The sequence below is a fragment of the Pygocentrus nattereri genome, chromosome 28 (genome assembly GCF_015220715.1).
Source record: "Pygocentrus nattereri isolate fPygNat1 chromosome 28, fPygNat1.pri, whole genome shotgun sequence".
NCBI lineage: Eukaryota > Metazoa > Chordata > Actinopteri > Characiformes > Serrasalmidae > Pygocentrus > Pygocentrus nattereri.
This window is the reverse complement of record NC_051238.1, coordinates 11,332,519-11,349,594: the sequence shown is the minus strand read 5'-3', so window position 1 is coordinate 11,349,594 and position 17,076 is coordinate 11,332,519. Positions and strand designations below refer to the sequence as shown.

Below are 17,076 nucleotides of genomic sequence, written 5' to 3'. Positions count from 1 at the left end.
GGACTGCGTTCATCCTGCGTTCATGTAGTAAAATGTATATTTAAATGGAAACGGTGGTGTGTTGAACACTTGTGTTATGCAACTGTGGCAACTGAGAAGGCTGTGTTGATGTTCTTTTTGAAGAATTTTCACAGCTTGATATAAATGGGTTTGAATACATGTTTAATATGTCTTTAATTGTTGTGTACACCAAGCTGCAGTGACTGCATTTGTAGATGACTTTATCAGAATCTACTGTGTACACTGCCTTTTTAATACTGCAGGGTTTATATACACATCACTGCTGATTGGGAAGCAGCCCTGAAAGACCCTTCAAACTAGAGAAAACGTATCTCACAGCCTGTTGCACACCATTTCAACTAAACATGTCATTCAATCTGGAAACCTTAGCAAAATCGTGCACCATGTTTAGATATTGAACATGTCGCTGGTAGACCACCAAAATTCTCCTCATCAGATAAACGGTACTCTTGCTTCAGAGCTGAAAAATCCACAGGTGTTTCAGTTCCTTCTTCCATTGTGAGGAGACATGGGTCTGAAAGACTGTGTAGCTATAAAGAAGCCCTTACTGAGAAAAGCAAATCAATAAAAAGTACCAAATTTGCAAATCTAACAAATAAGCTGCTGGTTTTCTCAGAGCTGTGAACTGACCGCCCCAGAGTCAAGACCTCAACATCACTGAATGTATATCTATATGTATCACTGAAAAAATAAAAAACAGAAAATGCAAAACCAATTTCTGAGACTGAAGACTGCTGTAAAGACTGTACTTGGGAGGTGTGAGAAATAGATTTCTTTAAAAACTGAAACCAAGTCTCCCAAAAAGAATGGTAGCTGTAATAAAGGCAAAGTGGGCACAATAAATACTGAAAGATTTATATTATATTTAGCTGTTGAGGCTTCATGGTAATTCACTGTAACATATATATATATATATATATATATATATATATATATATATATATATATATATATATATATATATATACTGCTTTTTCCTGATGCTGCAAAATGTAATGTTTTGACTGGAAAAATAAAATAAAGTGGTCTCTGACTTTTGCTCTGTATATGCGTTGTCAAGTGTAACTTTGAAATGCTAATATGTTTCTTTTACCTTTAAAGTTTGATATTTAATTACTATGTAAATATATGTCAGTATAAAGTAATTCAGCATACATTTAAATCTACACAAGGTATGTTTTTACGTTACACCATGACAATGCTATCTAACGTTTACAGCTTCTTAAAACATTACATGTCTAAAACAAGACAGTCTTGCTGACCCTTGTTTGGCCTCTGTTAGCACAATTTACATGGATAGGCAAAATGTGACCCTTGTGGATACTGCAAATGTAAATTTCCTCTTTCCCTAGTCTATCTATTCAAACAATTCCTGTGTAAACAGTACATACAGAAATGAATGAGAACTGGCTCAATCATAGCAGCTTTAAACTATGTGGCCATAGTGGCATGGCCACATAGTTTGCTTGGTTGATTGATTGAGGTAACAAGACATGCAGATCCATACTGATAGTGGGCACCAGCTACATGAGTGCAGCCTCTAGGAAAAGGTCTTGCAATACATACAGTGGAGACTTTTCCCTGTACATGTGCTTTCCATGCTGGCCTGTCCTTTTCACACACTTGTATTGCTCTTACTGCATGTAATCCATTGGCATGTCACACACACTCCCCCCAGCCATTTAACCAAAACCAAATTCCTTGTATGCGTAGGATACCTGGCCAATAAAACATGATTCTGATTCTGATTATATCTTCAACCACTAAGTACTAAGTCTGTTCTCGCATCTGGCCAAGGTCCTGAGACACGTTCCCTCATCCACTGATGAGGAGCAGAGCAGAAAAACCCTGCATATCTGTACGTCTCTGTGACAGCTGTAGATAAGGACTATGTTTTTTGTCCTTTTTCGAGGGCTTTATCAGTTTCTCCAGTTTCCCTGCTAGATATCTTCCTTGATGCATCACCACTATATCTGTGAAGATCAGAGAACTGTCTTTGGGGGTGCCTTTAGTGTCTGGTTACAGCTATAAAGTTGTACCCTTGTCATTTAAGGCAAGCGCTAAATATTGAAAAACCGAGAAGCTAATAAGGTGTGAAAATGCCAGGCTGGTTTCTCAGAGCAAGACTAATAGTAAAACTTAGTCCAAAGTTGGGCTTCATTCGTGTCTAGTCTTTCCATTTTCTTTCTCTTTTGGTGAACTGAGCACAACTGAACATGCACACCTCAGGCCTGACAAGCACACTGCACAAACAAGAATCTCAAGTTAAAGGAAAAGCTAATATCACTGTTGTCGGAAGAAAACCGTGTATTTTCATTTTTGATGTTTTTCAGTTTTTGACATTTATAAATACTGGTTAAGCTGTATATTGTCTGTTAATTTCATGATGAATGCACTGAAAGAAATGACCCATAATCACAAGTCTAATCCATTGACTTACATTAAAAGTAAAGTAGGTTTTGTTCCTTCTCCTGTAATGTTACCATTTTGGAGATACAAGGTTTTCTTCCGACAACAGCAAAATAATACACTTTCATTACTTTTCAGTCATGTTTGCCTCAAAATATAAAATAAATGATGTAACTTAAGGCACCAAAAAAAAGTTGGCCAACTGACTATGCTTGGGGTCAAAAATGATGTAAACTGTGCCCAGGTTAGTGACTGATCAACAAATAAGTATTCCTGGAAATGATGGAATTGGCATTTTTAAAAGGGAATTTGAATTTTCCAAAAAGTCTGTGTTGTTCACTTGTTGAATAATGGTCATTCATAGTGGTCTGAGGTGACATGGTGCGTTGTAGAGAAGCTTTGCAGCATGGTTTTATTTACAGTGGTTGCAATAGAAAACAGGATGTGTTCAGTGCAACTATATGTGTTTTATGTGGTGTCTTAAATGATCAGTGAGCCGATACGAATCTATCTCGAGTTTTTATATGTAATGTTAATAACAGTAATAATAATAGTAAATCTTTGTGTACTTTTTCTCCTTACAACACACTGCATGTACCCATCCGCCAACATTTTGTGAGGGAGCTTTTAGACGCATTTAACACTTAAACATCTGGTTCCCATCACCATCACTGTGAACATATTTTTTCTCTACAATATTTCACATCAAACCAGTCTAAACGACTTTGTTTACATCTTAGCTACTTAATTATGAATTTAACGTAAAATTAACCCCTTAAATGTCAAGAGCCACATTTAAATTCCTCATTCTCCTAAATAGATAATAACAAGCCTGCAGCAGAATGTTATTAAAGGGGGACTCCTTCAAAATTTCTGCGTGATTAAATGGTTAACGTCAACAAAGTCATTCAGAGTGGTTTGGTGTGAAATGCTTCGTTTGAATCTTACCAAGTCAGAATTCTTCACAGTGGAGGTGATAGGAACCAGACGTCCACCTCAAAAACTACCTCACAGAAAGTCATTACATGAAACAGTTATGAATATGCTGGTTGATGTCTGAGCCATTGTTTTACAGTAGTTGTGTGACAAAGTTTTAGACTAAAACGTATTTTAATCAGTGTATTTTAATCCATTCATGGTATAGTGACACAGGAAGGATGTTCTAAGGCAAAATAGTCCCCAAAGAAAACGTATTTTTCCAGATTGATGAACAATACATATAAGAACTCAAAAGACACGTATAGGTTTACTGGCGGGTTTGAATGGTTAATAAAATGGCTATATTTACCTCGTAGACATCGGGACCTCTGGTTCCTATTAGAACCACTGTAGAGAAAATCTGTGTTGGTTAATTTCTCGAGAAATTAATTGATTTACGTCAAATCGCTCTGAATGACAATTCACACTGTGATCATTGAATTACGTATACATTGTGGAAATTCGGCGGATTTCTCCTTTAAGGTCTTCTATGCCTTCTCAGTGTGACGGGCGGGATAAGGAGGTTAGCCGGTTTGCACCTCAGCGTCTAACTTCGCCTCGCGAGCTCGAGACCGTTCGCGGGCGCTGATTGGCTGTTCCCGAATTCCGCCGGCCGCGCCGAGCGGGGGCAGCAGTGAGGCAGCCGCGATAAAACGAGAGTAAAGCGCCGTCTCGGGGCGCCACTGGATGCGAGGAAGCGGAGCGAGGCTCACCGGCACAGTTCCTGGCGAGAAGCTAAGGGCTCCGACCGAGGTGCGTGTGATGTGCTGAGCCGGGACAAGCGGCACCTGTTTGGGATACGAGAACACCGGGACGGAGAGCCGCCTTCGTCTGTTTGTCCGCCGCATGTTCTGTGGAGAGCGCGCGCGCGCGAGAGAGAGAGAGAGCGAGAAGGGGAGAGAGTCCTGTAAGGAAAGCGCGTTCTTCATCCCCACACAAGTTTCGGTCGCTCATGTTTGCATGTTCTCGCCTGCCGGACGCGCTGTCGGTGTGAATGTGTGCGGTACCCGCTGAGACAGGCGCTGTCTTCTGATCTCTGCGCTGAGAAAGCAGCAGCGCTTTTTTCTGACTGCCTCACTCCCTCACTCACTCACTCCCTCCCTCAGTCAGTCAGACAGTCAGCTGCGGCTGAGACGCGCCGAGCGGCAGCATGGAGAACGCACACACCAAGAGTGTGGAGGAAGTTTACAGCTTTTTCAGCGTGAACGAGAGCACGGGACTGACGCTAGACCAAGTGAAAAAGCAGAAGGAGAAATGGGGGCCAAACGGTACGTCACACGTGTTTTTGTGTGTTTTGGTACGAGGTGGTTCAGGTAGCCTAAGAAAAACGCTGGTGCTCGTTTCCTCGTCTGTACGAGCCGGCAAGGATTGCGCAAGTGCTGACGTCATCGCACACGTCCTTGTGATTTTCTTGCCTCTTTTTTTTTTTTTTAACAAACCCGGACTGAATGTGCAGGAGCATTTGAGGCTGATACATGGGGGTGAAAGCAAGGTCATCGGCATCCTTACTCTCACCTTTGTCTTACTTTAGCTCAGGGGTCTTCAGTTCCTACACAGTCCTGCACATTTTAGTGATTCCCTCCTTAGACCCTACTAAATCTGGTCATTAACAGGTGAGTTTAATCAGGAGTGCTGTCCTAAACTGCTGCACACTGGGAAATCAAAACCTATTCCATTGTCTTCAGCCCTGGGAAGCTCCCATCTCAGGTAGATGTCGCAAATCCTAAAGGCCCGTGATCCCAGCTGTGCTGTATAACGGCTCGAAGAATGACGCTTTTGTCCACACTTCTGTTTTGGCTCTCTGTCCTCATTGTCCATCATCTAGTCCAGGATTTCTCAACCACTCTGCCGTAAAGCACCCTTTGGTGGTCTTTGTGCCGACAGAGGGGCGTTGGTGGCACTTTGCCATAAAAGTTGTTGAAATAATAGTTGAATTGTTTTCAAATGATAAACAATGTTAATGCATGAAGGCAGCTTCATTCTTTCTATTTTTCTGTTATTTATTACTATTATACATTTTAAAAATTGATATATTTGCCCATTGCCTCTAGAGCCAAAACACCCCCACCACATGATGTTACTACTTTAATATTTTTTATACATTTTTTTTTATTTAATATTTTAGGTTCACTAACACACATGTATTGCATGAGTCACCCACACAAAGCTCTGTTGAAAAGAAAAAAGTTGAGCTATGTTTTTCTTTGCTTTCTTGTAAGGCAAGCCTTGAGGTGGAACATTTTGAGAACCCTTGGTCTGTATTACTGTATTTTACACTTCATGATAAACTACTTCTTCAAATCTTCTGATTATGGTTTGGCATAATATAGTATTTTAGCTACGCAAGATTAAGGCTGTGATTAGTGATATTTTATTGATCTTTCCTGACGTTTTGGCTTCTCTGACTTTAGGGCCTAAAGAACATGTTCTTACAGTTGCAGGAACCTTGACGAGGCTTGCAGTTGTTGCTATTTGTAGACATGATAAAGCCTTTCTAGTCTGTAATAACGGCCCATCTGTTCTCAGGGGACGAAGTGAGAGAGCCTGATTAGAAACTTCCAGCCAGAATCTTTCCAATAGTGCACATCTCCCACAGAGAGCACTTGCTCTGCTGTACAAAACCGTCTAATGCAGCTCTCTGGAAAAAAGCATGGCTAATGTAGGAGGAACCCTCTGAATCTCTCTGGGCTCTATTTGATGTCTGTGAAGCAAGTTTTCATTAAAGTGTTTGCAGTGTGATATTAACAGACTTTTTTTCTCTCGTTTCTTTGTCCTCTTACCCAACGAATGTTTGTGTGCAGAGTTGCCCGCTGAAGAAGGTAATTTTGTTTGTTTATTTATTTATTTATTGTTTCACCATTACTGTTCGCGTTGATTCATTCTGACCTCGTCATCATCTCTTCTCAGGAAAATCTATATGGGAGCTGGTCATTGAGCAATTTGAAGATTTACTTGTGCGGATTCTTCTGCTGGCAGCTTGTATATCTTTTGTAAGTGTAATTCACAGATTTTTAAAATACGTAAACGTCATTAGATAACCACGTTTTTGTTTTTATGAGTTCACTAATTGGCCTAAAGTGTAAAGTATGGTTTGCTAAATGCCTTATTTTTATGTATTTATTTATTTTTCAACAGTGCAAGTGTTTGCATGTCGCAAAGCAGTAATGCTAATTAGCTGTGTACTCTGCCTGTTATAGCAGGCTGCGGGAATTTAGATGAGGCTCCTCTTTCTTGGTGCTGCTTTGAGTGCATGTGGAGGTGCAGATGGCTTGTTAGCATCTCATGTCTGCAGCGTGTCTTGGGTTACTCACAGATCAGAAGGTTAAACAGCTGAGAAAGCTGCACTCCTTGGGAATGGTGATAACTGCGTTTGTTGGGGTCGAGTGTCTGTCACTATCCAGCAAACAAGACGTCTGAGTTGTGCGCTGCTGTCTCAGACTGATGTGTAAAGACTCCTTTCATTTCCTGGATTGCTTCTGGAAGGAAAGGTCTATCGCAGCTTGCAGAGCTGATTGTGGCCACATTTAAAGGTTCTGTCACATTCTACCACTTTTCTTTTAAGCCCCCAAAAAGGTAAAATAGCTCCACAACAGCATTGACATGTCTGTCTGTTAACATAAAACAGCATTTTATCTTGATGTCCGTATTGGGTATACACTAATATCAGTTGAACCCGCACATGGATCTTTGTTGTTTATCATGACTGTGACGTTTTATGCAAAAGTTTGAGTTCCCTGGTCAAATGATGTGTGTTGTTGGTATTCGAAATGAAAATTAGTAAGCACATCATCCTCTTGCACACCTTAATGTACAAATACCGTTTATTTTCTGAACTTCACATGTTGAGAAAAAATTATGCTAAATTATGGCATATACGTTGATATCAGTGCTGTGGGACCAAAACCTCCAATCTCAGTTTTTGTTGTTTTTTCAGTTTTTTTCTATAGCTTGAAAGTGCCAGTTGGCACTGATGATTGGACCAAAGGAAATGGCCCAAAATTCCTTGGAAAAATGTTTGGTTCCATTGACTTCCACTTAAAGTAGTGTTCTTTTTCTTGCTTCTCCTGTATAGTTACCGGTCAAATGTGATAATAAAATGATCCATTTTCTGTTTGTGGCAAAGTAAGTAGTATAAACGTTCCAAAGGCTCGAGTGTCTCCTGTCAAAGTTGTTGCTTAGAAACGGCGTCTCAGCGGAGTGAAACAGTGCTTGTGAAAACCTGTGATGTTATGATAAATTAACAGCACAGTTAGAACGCCTCTCAACCAATCAGCTTGCACGGCCAGAACTAACTGTTGTATAATGATAGATACGTCATATTGCCCATATCTTCTATATAATAGTCTCAATTGCAAAATTAGAGAAAACCTATTAAAACAGGCCACACTAGACTGTAAATCCATGACCTCAGAACGATTCATTTTCATTTTGATTCTTAAGGGGATGATTCCATGAACCAGTAATTCTTTCATTTTAGTACAAAAAAAAAATTCCAAAAACAAGCACCCTTTATAATGAATGTATTTGCATTAATGTACATTAAGACCAAAGTTACGAATACAACAGTGATATTTTCCTCTTTTTGTAAATCAAATGCTGAAATATTGTTGGATCCAGAGGGCACATGACCAGTTTGTGGTTCATGTCGTTAGTGAGCGTGCTGTTTCCTTTGCTCAGCTAGTCCTGAGCTTGGTGGCTGGCTAAGCCAGTAAGTCCAGCGTGCATGCACTGTGGTGAGTTCTCATCCACATGGCTTTGCGGACCGTTCTGGCCATCAGGTCAGGGAGAGGTATGCCAGCCAGCTGCCCGCTGCCCAGCTGAGAGATAGCGAGGTGTTGGGCTCTGTCTTTGACAGCTCCTGCTGAATGGAGTAGGGGAGAGGGCATTGCCGCATGACCAATTTGGCTTCTGACCTTCAGTAGGGGGTTGCTTGTTCCAACAGCTGGACTAACTGGCTAACGGCAGGAGACTAAGGCCTGCAGCCGTTACTCCAAGCCTTCCAAGTGGAAGGGTAGTTGTGCTCACAGCCAGTACCACCAGGTAGCATGTGAGGGGCATCATATGGAACATGGTTCCTACTGATCGCCACTAGGATGCTAAATTTGTTGTGACGTCATTTTTTGGGGTGCAGGGAAGAGCGATATGGCAAAATATTTTAATGATAAGACATAGACGTTGACCGTACACAACATGCATCTCAAAAATTTGAGGTGTCCAATGATTTTATTGAGTTTCACACAGCACATGAAAATGAATCTAATTAAACAGGCCTAATTGTGCTCCTTTTATCATGAAATATTAAGCCATGAAGTACTAACTAAATCCACAGTATCCTCAGAAAAGCATTATGTAATTTATCTCAATAATGATAAATGTCTTCTCATTGCCCATATCTACTATATAATATCATCAGCTGCAATATTAGAACTAGGCCACTAGGCTGTAAATCTGTGACCTCAAAATGATCCAGTATAATTTTGATTCTTTAGCAAATGATTCAGTGCATCGGTGTTTCTTTAGGTTTGGTACAATTCAGAATTTTATGCAATTGAATTACCATCTTGAGGTTGATGCAGAGCATTTGAGGACTGCTATATACACAAATATAAAACATTTTTCATCATTCAGCATGTTAAAGCAGATCATCTCTGCCGGGACAAGACCTCATATCTACATTTTTGTCAGGTTTTATTTTTAACATAATTTGAAAACACCAGCTGTCCTTCACGTGGTGTTAAAGTGTCATGATGTCATGACCAATAGAAGTGCTCTAAAATTACTTGAAATAAAATATGTTTACATTAACGTCAATTGAAAAGTTTTGTCCTTCTGCTGAAAAGTTAGCATTTTGTTGAAACAAGAGTCCGACAGCAACAAGGTCTGACAGCAACAATGTATTTCTTCATGAGCAGGCCAAGCATTTTATATGGTTCTGAAAGTCTGGAGTGGATATGGACCAGAGGTCTTCAAATCCTGAACTTTAATCCAGTTTCCAGTCCTGGACTTTGTAATTGCTGGTAGTTAACTGAACTGTTGATATAACTGATTGGGTGTCTAGTGTCCCACCTATCAACAACTACAAAATCCAGGACCGGAAACTGGATTTAAAGTCTGGATTTAAAGACCTCTGATATTGATGATACCATCAGGACAGTGCAGTGAAGAAAGCCAGGCTGCACTGCATCGTTTGCTTGTGCAATCGCGTCTCCAGGATTTTGATGCTTCTTTTTGTGGACTTGCTGACTAACTTGGTCTGTTGAGTGCCTTAAAGTCTCAGTGAGGAATCTTTGCAGCTGGTAGCTACATGTGTCTAAAACTGCAACCTCAGAAGCTTCCAGACAACTGGAACGTTACAACACTGCAATCTCTCGAACGCCTGAAGAATATTTGCTATGATGTTTGTTTGAGCAGCTACTAATCTGAGCTTTTTAAATTCCCCTTAAAGCCTACCGTGACTTTTTGCATTGCATTTATTTTTATATGATTTCTGAGCTTAATGTCTGCATTTAAAAAGATCACCCCACATACAGCCACATATTCACTGTGGCTTTATGTGCTTGGCTATTTAAAACATCAGACTGGGGTTTTGAGGTCATAGATTGTACCCACCCTTGATTATGGGTTCTGAGAGAGTACTGGTGAATGGTGATGTAACATGTCTATACAAGACGCCTGAGTTTTTGACCTTCCGGCAAAGGCCTATCAGGACTTGCATGTCAAGATGACTCGTGTGTTCAGTCTCTTTATTATTGGTTTTCTCTTTTTCTCTAGGTTTTAGCTTGGTTTGAAGAGGGAGAAGAGACAATCACAGCCTTCGTGGAGCCTTTTGTAATCTTGCTTATTCTTATAGCCAATGCCGTCGTAGGTGTGTGGCAGGTGAGTGTTTTACAGTGGCTTTTACAGATACATACACTGTCCCTCAGTCTTGTTTTAAAAGGTGACTTAGTACAGAATTCTCTGAGAAAATTGCATTTATAATGAACTGACTCTACATCTTATCACCTCCGTGGAAAAAAAAATCTTTAAACAGCTGAAATCTTGCCAAAACAATTCAAATCTGAAAGCTCTTTTCCTCCAAAAAAAAAAAAAAATATATATATATATATATATATATATATATATATATATATATATATATATATATATATATATATATATGTGTGTGTGTGTGTGTGTGTGTGTGTGTGTGTGTGTGTGTGTGTGTGTGTGTAATATATATATATACACACACACACACACACAGACTTTAGCCCGTGGAATGATTAAATGATCTAAATGAAAGGAATACTTTGTGTCTGTGACAGGAGCGTAATGCTGAGAATGCCATTGAGGCTCTTAAGGAGTATGAGCCTGAGATGGGGAAGGTGTACCGCCAGGACAGGAAAACTGTGCAGAGGATCAAGGCCAAAGACATAGTGCCTGGAGACATTGTGGAGGTGGCTGGTAAGTGGGAAAACATGATCATACATAAATATAAAAAATGATGTTACTCATGTAACATACTGCTCACATAATACAGTTATTATCATGTAATTTCAAATGGACTATGTGAATGAGTGGGGATATCTCTGTCACAGCAGGGTGCTGTAATGATGATTCTGAATGGGCTGGTGGTGTATGGTTGTCTATGCTTTACCTTTGCTTCCATTTAGAACTGGACAAAAATGGACAAAATACGGGACCTTATTGAGTCTACATATTACAATTACAATATGGCTTTGTTGTGATGTGAATAATACATAATTATTTAACCAAAATAATAACAATCTGATTTATTTTTTATCAAATTAATGTATGTTTGATGGATCACTTAAATATCTTGATTCAAACACTCAAAGAATGTCTGTGATCTCACAGCACAATAAAACATTAAACGATTCAGCAAAGTGTGTGGATATCTGGAGTAGTAGAATTGTGAAGCTCGATATTGTACTAAAGAATAATAAACGATAAAGTTGTGCAGCCGTACTATAAAGGTAGTATGTTGGGATGCTCCTGTAATCCTTAATCCTGCTGCACTGCCTCCGCACATACAGAGAGCTGTTTTCCATCCAGTGAGCTCTCAGCCTCCCTATTCTGACACACACATGCACACACACACACACACACACACACGCACACACACACACACACACACACACACACACACACACACACACACACGCACTCACTGCTGATGCTGCTCACACACCCTTCTCGTAGCTCTCAGCTCTGTCAGCAGCTCTCATGTGCAGAAATGCAGAAGAGTCGAGAATAATGCATGAAAGGAAGATTAGGACTTTGATGTATTTCGAGGCTGCTGCTTCTGTTAGTTTGGATTCTAGGAAATCTCTGAAGTTAAACCCACTTCTGAAAGGAGTGTGTTAGGCTTTTTTTTGAGTGTGTGTGTGTGGGGGGGGGGGGGTACTTGCATTCATGATGAATGTTTTCATATACTAAATTCTAGTAGAATTTGTAGGACTAATTCTAGTAAAACAGGCTCATATAAGATTCTGATAAAAACAAACACTTGCTGGGCTAAAACTGATTGTTGTGTGTAGTTGATTGTACAGAGATTAAAGAACACATGTAAATGTGTGGTTGTGTGCGGGTGCTGAAGGCGGTTGGGTTCTCCTGGCACAGGCGGCTGATGCTGCATGGTTTGTGGACAGCTTGCTAGCTCCATCCCTCCTTTTTTTTTCTCACCCCCTTTTTTGTAGCATAGTGGTAGATTTTATTTTTAGCAGGGATAGGCTGTTGAGATTATGGAATGCCTTATTTATAGCTTGCAGTTACAATGGTGAAGATGACAGGTGCCGAATTTGACCCCCCCCCCAGCTCTCTCACTCTACGCCTTTGCAGTATTGCAGCGTGTGACGTGAGGTTTGGTCCAGACGGACAACAGTGTCCCCTTGAAAAGGTCACTGATGGTCTGTTTCACATGCTGTAATTGAAACATAATGTTGTTTAATGCCTCCAAGGCTATGGATGGGCAATATATTTGGATTGGGTGTGCGTGTTGTTTTTGTTTAAACTTTGCTGTGTGTTTAGATAAGCAATCCCATGTGACTTTGCTGAACAAGCATGTCTGTGTGGTCTGCTGAGGAACTGAAGAGATCAGCTTAAGTGTTTTAGACTTCAAAGATGAGAAAACATCTCAGGATCTGTGATGAAAAAATCAGATATGCCTGTGTTATGTGAGGGTTTTTGTTTCCACCTGTATATATTCACTGAAGTTAAACTCCAAAATAATGTTCATATTTGGGAAAGGATTTGAGATGGCACAATACTTTTTCTCTTCCAATACCAGTTTTCAGACCTGGAGTATTAGTTGATACTGATGCCATTATTTTATTTTTGTCTTTTTGTGGGACAGTCATAGGCTGGGTTTCGATCCCCCTGAGCCGACAGTACATGACTGAGTTGCCCCTGAGCAAGGCGCTTAACCCCCAACCGCTCCCTGGGCGCTGAGGACAGGGCTGCCCACTGTTGTGGACAAGTGTGCTCACTGCCCCCTAGTTTGTGTCTTCACTTGTGTGTATGTGGTGTTTTACTGCACGGATGAGTTAAATGCAGAGGTTATATTTACCTTTTGTGGGACTGATGAGGGTCACTTAATGAATTAATGAAATAACAAATTACATAATAATACATCAGTAAGTGTGATAGTGGCACTGGTCTACTGCAGTCATAGGCCAAAACTGCATTATACCACAAATACCACAGTTTATACTACTTTGATATTAGTGATATGTATTACGAGATAGAGACCATGATGACACAGGAACTGATTAACATGAAAGTTTGGATAGAGTCAACAGCAGCTGCATATAAAATATCGCACATCAAAAATCTTTTTACTCTAGCAACACGACCTTACTAGCTACACAAAGTTTCTGTAACACATTTAAATGCAGTATAAGTAGCTGACAGCCAACAGTTGATGTTGGCACCTGAAACTAACTTCCTGCAGTCTAGCAGTTTCCCTGTCTAATTTTTGTATAAGAATAGAGGACAGGTTATATATATATACACTACATTGGGATGGATTTTTTTACAGGATTATATCAGAATGGTTCTTTTTTTCCCCTTTGTTATCTGATCCAGTGTTTTCTCCTAGTATCGGCCCAGTACAGATACCCATTGATACTTTTATGCCATCTCTACATGTAATGCGAGTTCTAGGTTTTGGAGGACATTCCTTTCAACCCATTTCCCCTTTGGACTTGAACCCCAGTATTTCCGTGACTCTGAGTGTTTTGAGCAGGCTCTATGTCTTGCGCAGAATAAACAGTTGGGTTGGTAAATACTAATGTAGTGGAAGTGATAATGATTGATTAGTGAACAATTACTTAGCATGATGAACTCAAACAGAGAAGCACCTGGGATTTTTGGCTGTATCTAGAGAGGATTTCATAACCTGACATCTGTGCTTTTTCACTCCACGCGTGTGCTGGGAGCATGACGCAGGCAGTGGCACAGCACACAGTCTGCAAAGAACTGAGGGACTGTAACTGACTTGGCCGTGAACAGAATTACAAACACAGCCAATTTTGTCCTGACTGACTGTCAACTCCTCACAGCCCTGAAGTGTGTGTGTGTGCGCGTGTGTGCGTGTGTGTGTGTGTGCGTGCGTGTCTCACTTGTCACCTATCTGGATAAGTACATATTTGTTTTTGAAAATTAGCCAAGACTGCATTCCTCCTCATCTGTAGTGATGACATTTATGCAACATTTGCATTTCTGTTCTTTCTTCCTAGATTAATTATAGTTTCACAGACAAATGAAAAATGAAAGTTTGCTACAGCCACAACTTTCACTGAACTGTACTATTATGTTCGAACTCCTCAATTCAATAATATATCAAAATATATATCAAGAAGGTAAAGCTTTAAATTGCAGGCTTTGACCTTGTATACTTCCATCTCCACTTTAGTGTTAGGACAAATTGCAATTACATATATTAATATACTAGTGGCTTACTATGATGTTCTACTGGGATCTCGGCTTCAGTTGCGGTCAGTTTCAAAAGTTATCTGCGTCTGTAAACCTGACTGAACTCATGTCTTTTCATCAAATGTTTTATGAAGTGGATGAGGTGTGTTAGGACAAAGAAACTGTCTTGAAATGGTCCAGGACTCAACCTGAGAATCCCTGATCAAAGATGAAAGGGTCATCCATTCTCCTCTTAGAGAGCCACATTCCACAGTCCAGCGCAGTTTTGTGATATGCTGTTGATATGCTGCTGAGTTAAATCAGGTGGATATGAGCTTGGAAATCACCTTTCGAAAATCAACTTTGCTGGGCTGAAACCTTCAAAGACCTTCTTTAGATGGATAGGGCTGAAGGTAATGTATCTAAGGACATCCGTTCTAGGCTATTTTTTTTTCTGGTATGAATTTATGCATTGCAAAGCATGCAAAGAAATGAGTGTCACAAAAGTGTTATAAGTGTTTGATTCATGCCTCGTCTACTGAGCTGTGAACAAGAGAAACATCCTACTCAGATCAAACGCGGTGGGCCACTGCTTGCAGCTTGTGATTGATAACCACCCTGAGCTCCTATTGTTGGCTCCCAGAGAGATGACCTTATAGGGAAGAGCTTGTAGTGTCCCACCTCCTGCCCACCCCCTGCCCCAGGGGCAGCAAATGAGCCCCTCCCCAACCCCTCACAACCATGTGGGCGCTGGGATTCCAAACACCCTGCCCTGGTATGCAGGATTCTGCTGGACCTGGCAACCATCTCCTGTCACTGATGAGACTTGTGGGCCATGGTAGGGTTCTGCCAGGTGTCTGATGCCTTTGTGCTGTCAGCAAGGAGCCACAAATGGCTGTGCTAGAATGAGTGTGAGCAGTGGGGGGACCTTTATCAATGACATGGATGGAGCAGGTGTCTAGTGGGTGCCTCATTGTTGATGCAGGTTTCATTAATGGATTAAAAAAAACATTGCTTGTATTGTAAATCTAACCTATTCAGCTGCGCTGCTTATGAAATGTTTGTGGAGATCTACTTTTTCTGATTGTTTTCAATAACTTATATTACCACTTTAATATGTGCTTTTGTGTGGGAGAAACAGTCAAATCAATATTCAGTCATTGTTTATTCGAGTACTCGTTGGTGTGTCTGAGGCCTTGATGGCAGGCGTAATGGAGACGAGGTCAGTATGTAAATCTTTTAAAGGCTTTCTTTTGTCGTATGTTTTCATAGTCAGTTTGGCTGCTTTATTGAAAGGACAGGCAAATTCATGTTCCATTGCTTAGTGGTCCATATTCAGCTTCATTGCATGTGATATAATTGATGTAAATCTTGTTTAAGATTGGATAAGAGTTTTGTACTAATATATTTTCCTGTACTGTATAACATAAAACTTGTATGTCTATTTTTGTCATTTTTCGGGTTTTTGACATAATTTTATTGTGTTTGTTGCCGTTTACATTGTCTGTTAATATAATGATGAGTGGACCAAAAGAAATGGCCCAAAATTACTTGGAAAAATGTCCATTGACTTACATTACAAGAGAGAAAAAAACATAATTTACTGTGCAAGCTACAATTTTGGAGATACAAGGTTGAAACTAGAGGCAAATAAATGAACATGTGTCACCTGGGTATGACACAATTTTTATAGCCTAGGCCACGTCCAGCTAAAACTCTGGTGAGGTCTAAAGTGTGAACAAAAGATGAAGCTCTCAAATACTAGATAAAGATAAACTAATAAAAACATAAAGAACTAATACTTGAGTATTCAAATTATTTGGGCTCGTCACTGGCTCCATGTCTTCTGTGATTGGAGCTTCTCACAGTCATTAACATGTTAACTTTGACAGTCATAGGTTTAACATATGAATCTGGTCTTCCTGGCTCTGGAAGGTTATGCTGTTTTGTTGTATTGTTCAGAATGGTGTAGTGTAGTGTTCTCTAGGAAGTGGTCAGACTATTAGATGTGACCTTAGCTAACACTACGCACCTGACCTTGAGCTCCAGCCACAGTTTTTTGCCGGTCAGAGTGCAGCAGGTTGTGCAGCCGTGTTTGTTTGACCTCAGACATCATCATAAAGATGAGCTGTGGGACTGTGCACTGAAGAGAAAGTGGTGAGAATGCTACAGGTTGATATGACCTGTTCTGTCACCTAAGTGGGGTGTGTATGCATGTTCCTGCCTGTGTGCTGTTTTATTTTTTTGTCTTTTTGCTGTCTCAGAGATGGATTTGTGCTGCAGGCAGTCTATTGAAGGGTGAGTTATAAGTTTGTTTGGCCTTCTTTACGAACCCCACTCCTCTCATCAGCTCCAGCCTGTGACTCATGTGCCTGGTATTATGCTGGTTCTGGGCGTGCAGAGGGTCTGACGTGGGTGTTCTAGAGGCCACGCTGCTCTCCCTGCCCGGTCGAGGAGAGAGGGGGCGGATGTGTGAGCAGAGAGGGTGCATAACTTGCTAACAGCAACTCGAGAAGTGAGGAGTACAAGCCTGTACCTGCAGGCTGCTCTGCAAATAGCACACCAAACGCACACTGGGCTTTGAACACAAAGCTGCTGCTGTAGCTTCTGCAGAACAGCTACTGTATGAATGTAAACTCTTAAAGACATACAGCATCATTTCTCAACCTAGTCTGTGTGCACCCTCTGTAGAGTCCCATCAATTCCCATCCACTCTGACTTTTCTTTACTAAACCCTTTACTACATATAAACAG

At 40.6% G+C, this 17,076-nt stretch overlaps 1 protein-coding gene across 3 annotated transcripts in view; it reads left to right on the top strand.

The window, feature by feature from the left end:
* Window positions 1-4,068: 4,068 nt before the first annotated feature.
* atp2a2a (ATPase sarcoplasmic/endoplasmic reticulum Ca2+ transporting 2a) overlaps window positions 4,069-17,076 on the top strand; it is a 37,413-nt gene continuing 24,405 nt past the window's right edge. For 2 of the 3 annotated variants that reach the window (XM_017716120.2, XM_017716119.2), the window contains exons 1-5: window positions 4,069-4,676; window positions 6,210-6,227; window positions 6,316-6,398; window positions 10,180-10,284; window positions 10,713-10,851. In XM_017716120.2, coding sequence (XP_017571609.1) covers window positions 4,559-4,676; window positions 6,210-6,227; window positions 6,316-6,398; window positions 10,180-10,284; window positions 10,713-10,851 — 463 coding nt within the window. In that variant the 5' untranslated portion in view covers window positions 4,069-4,558. The remainder of the gene's footprint in view (window positions 4,677-6,209; window positions 6,228-6,315; window positions 6,399-10,179; window positions 10,285-10,712; window positions 10,852-17,076) is intronic. The other variant, XM_017716121.2, reaches the window with a different exon arrangement.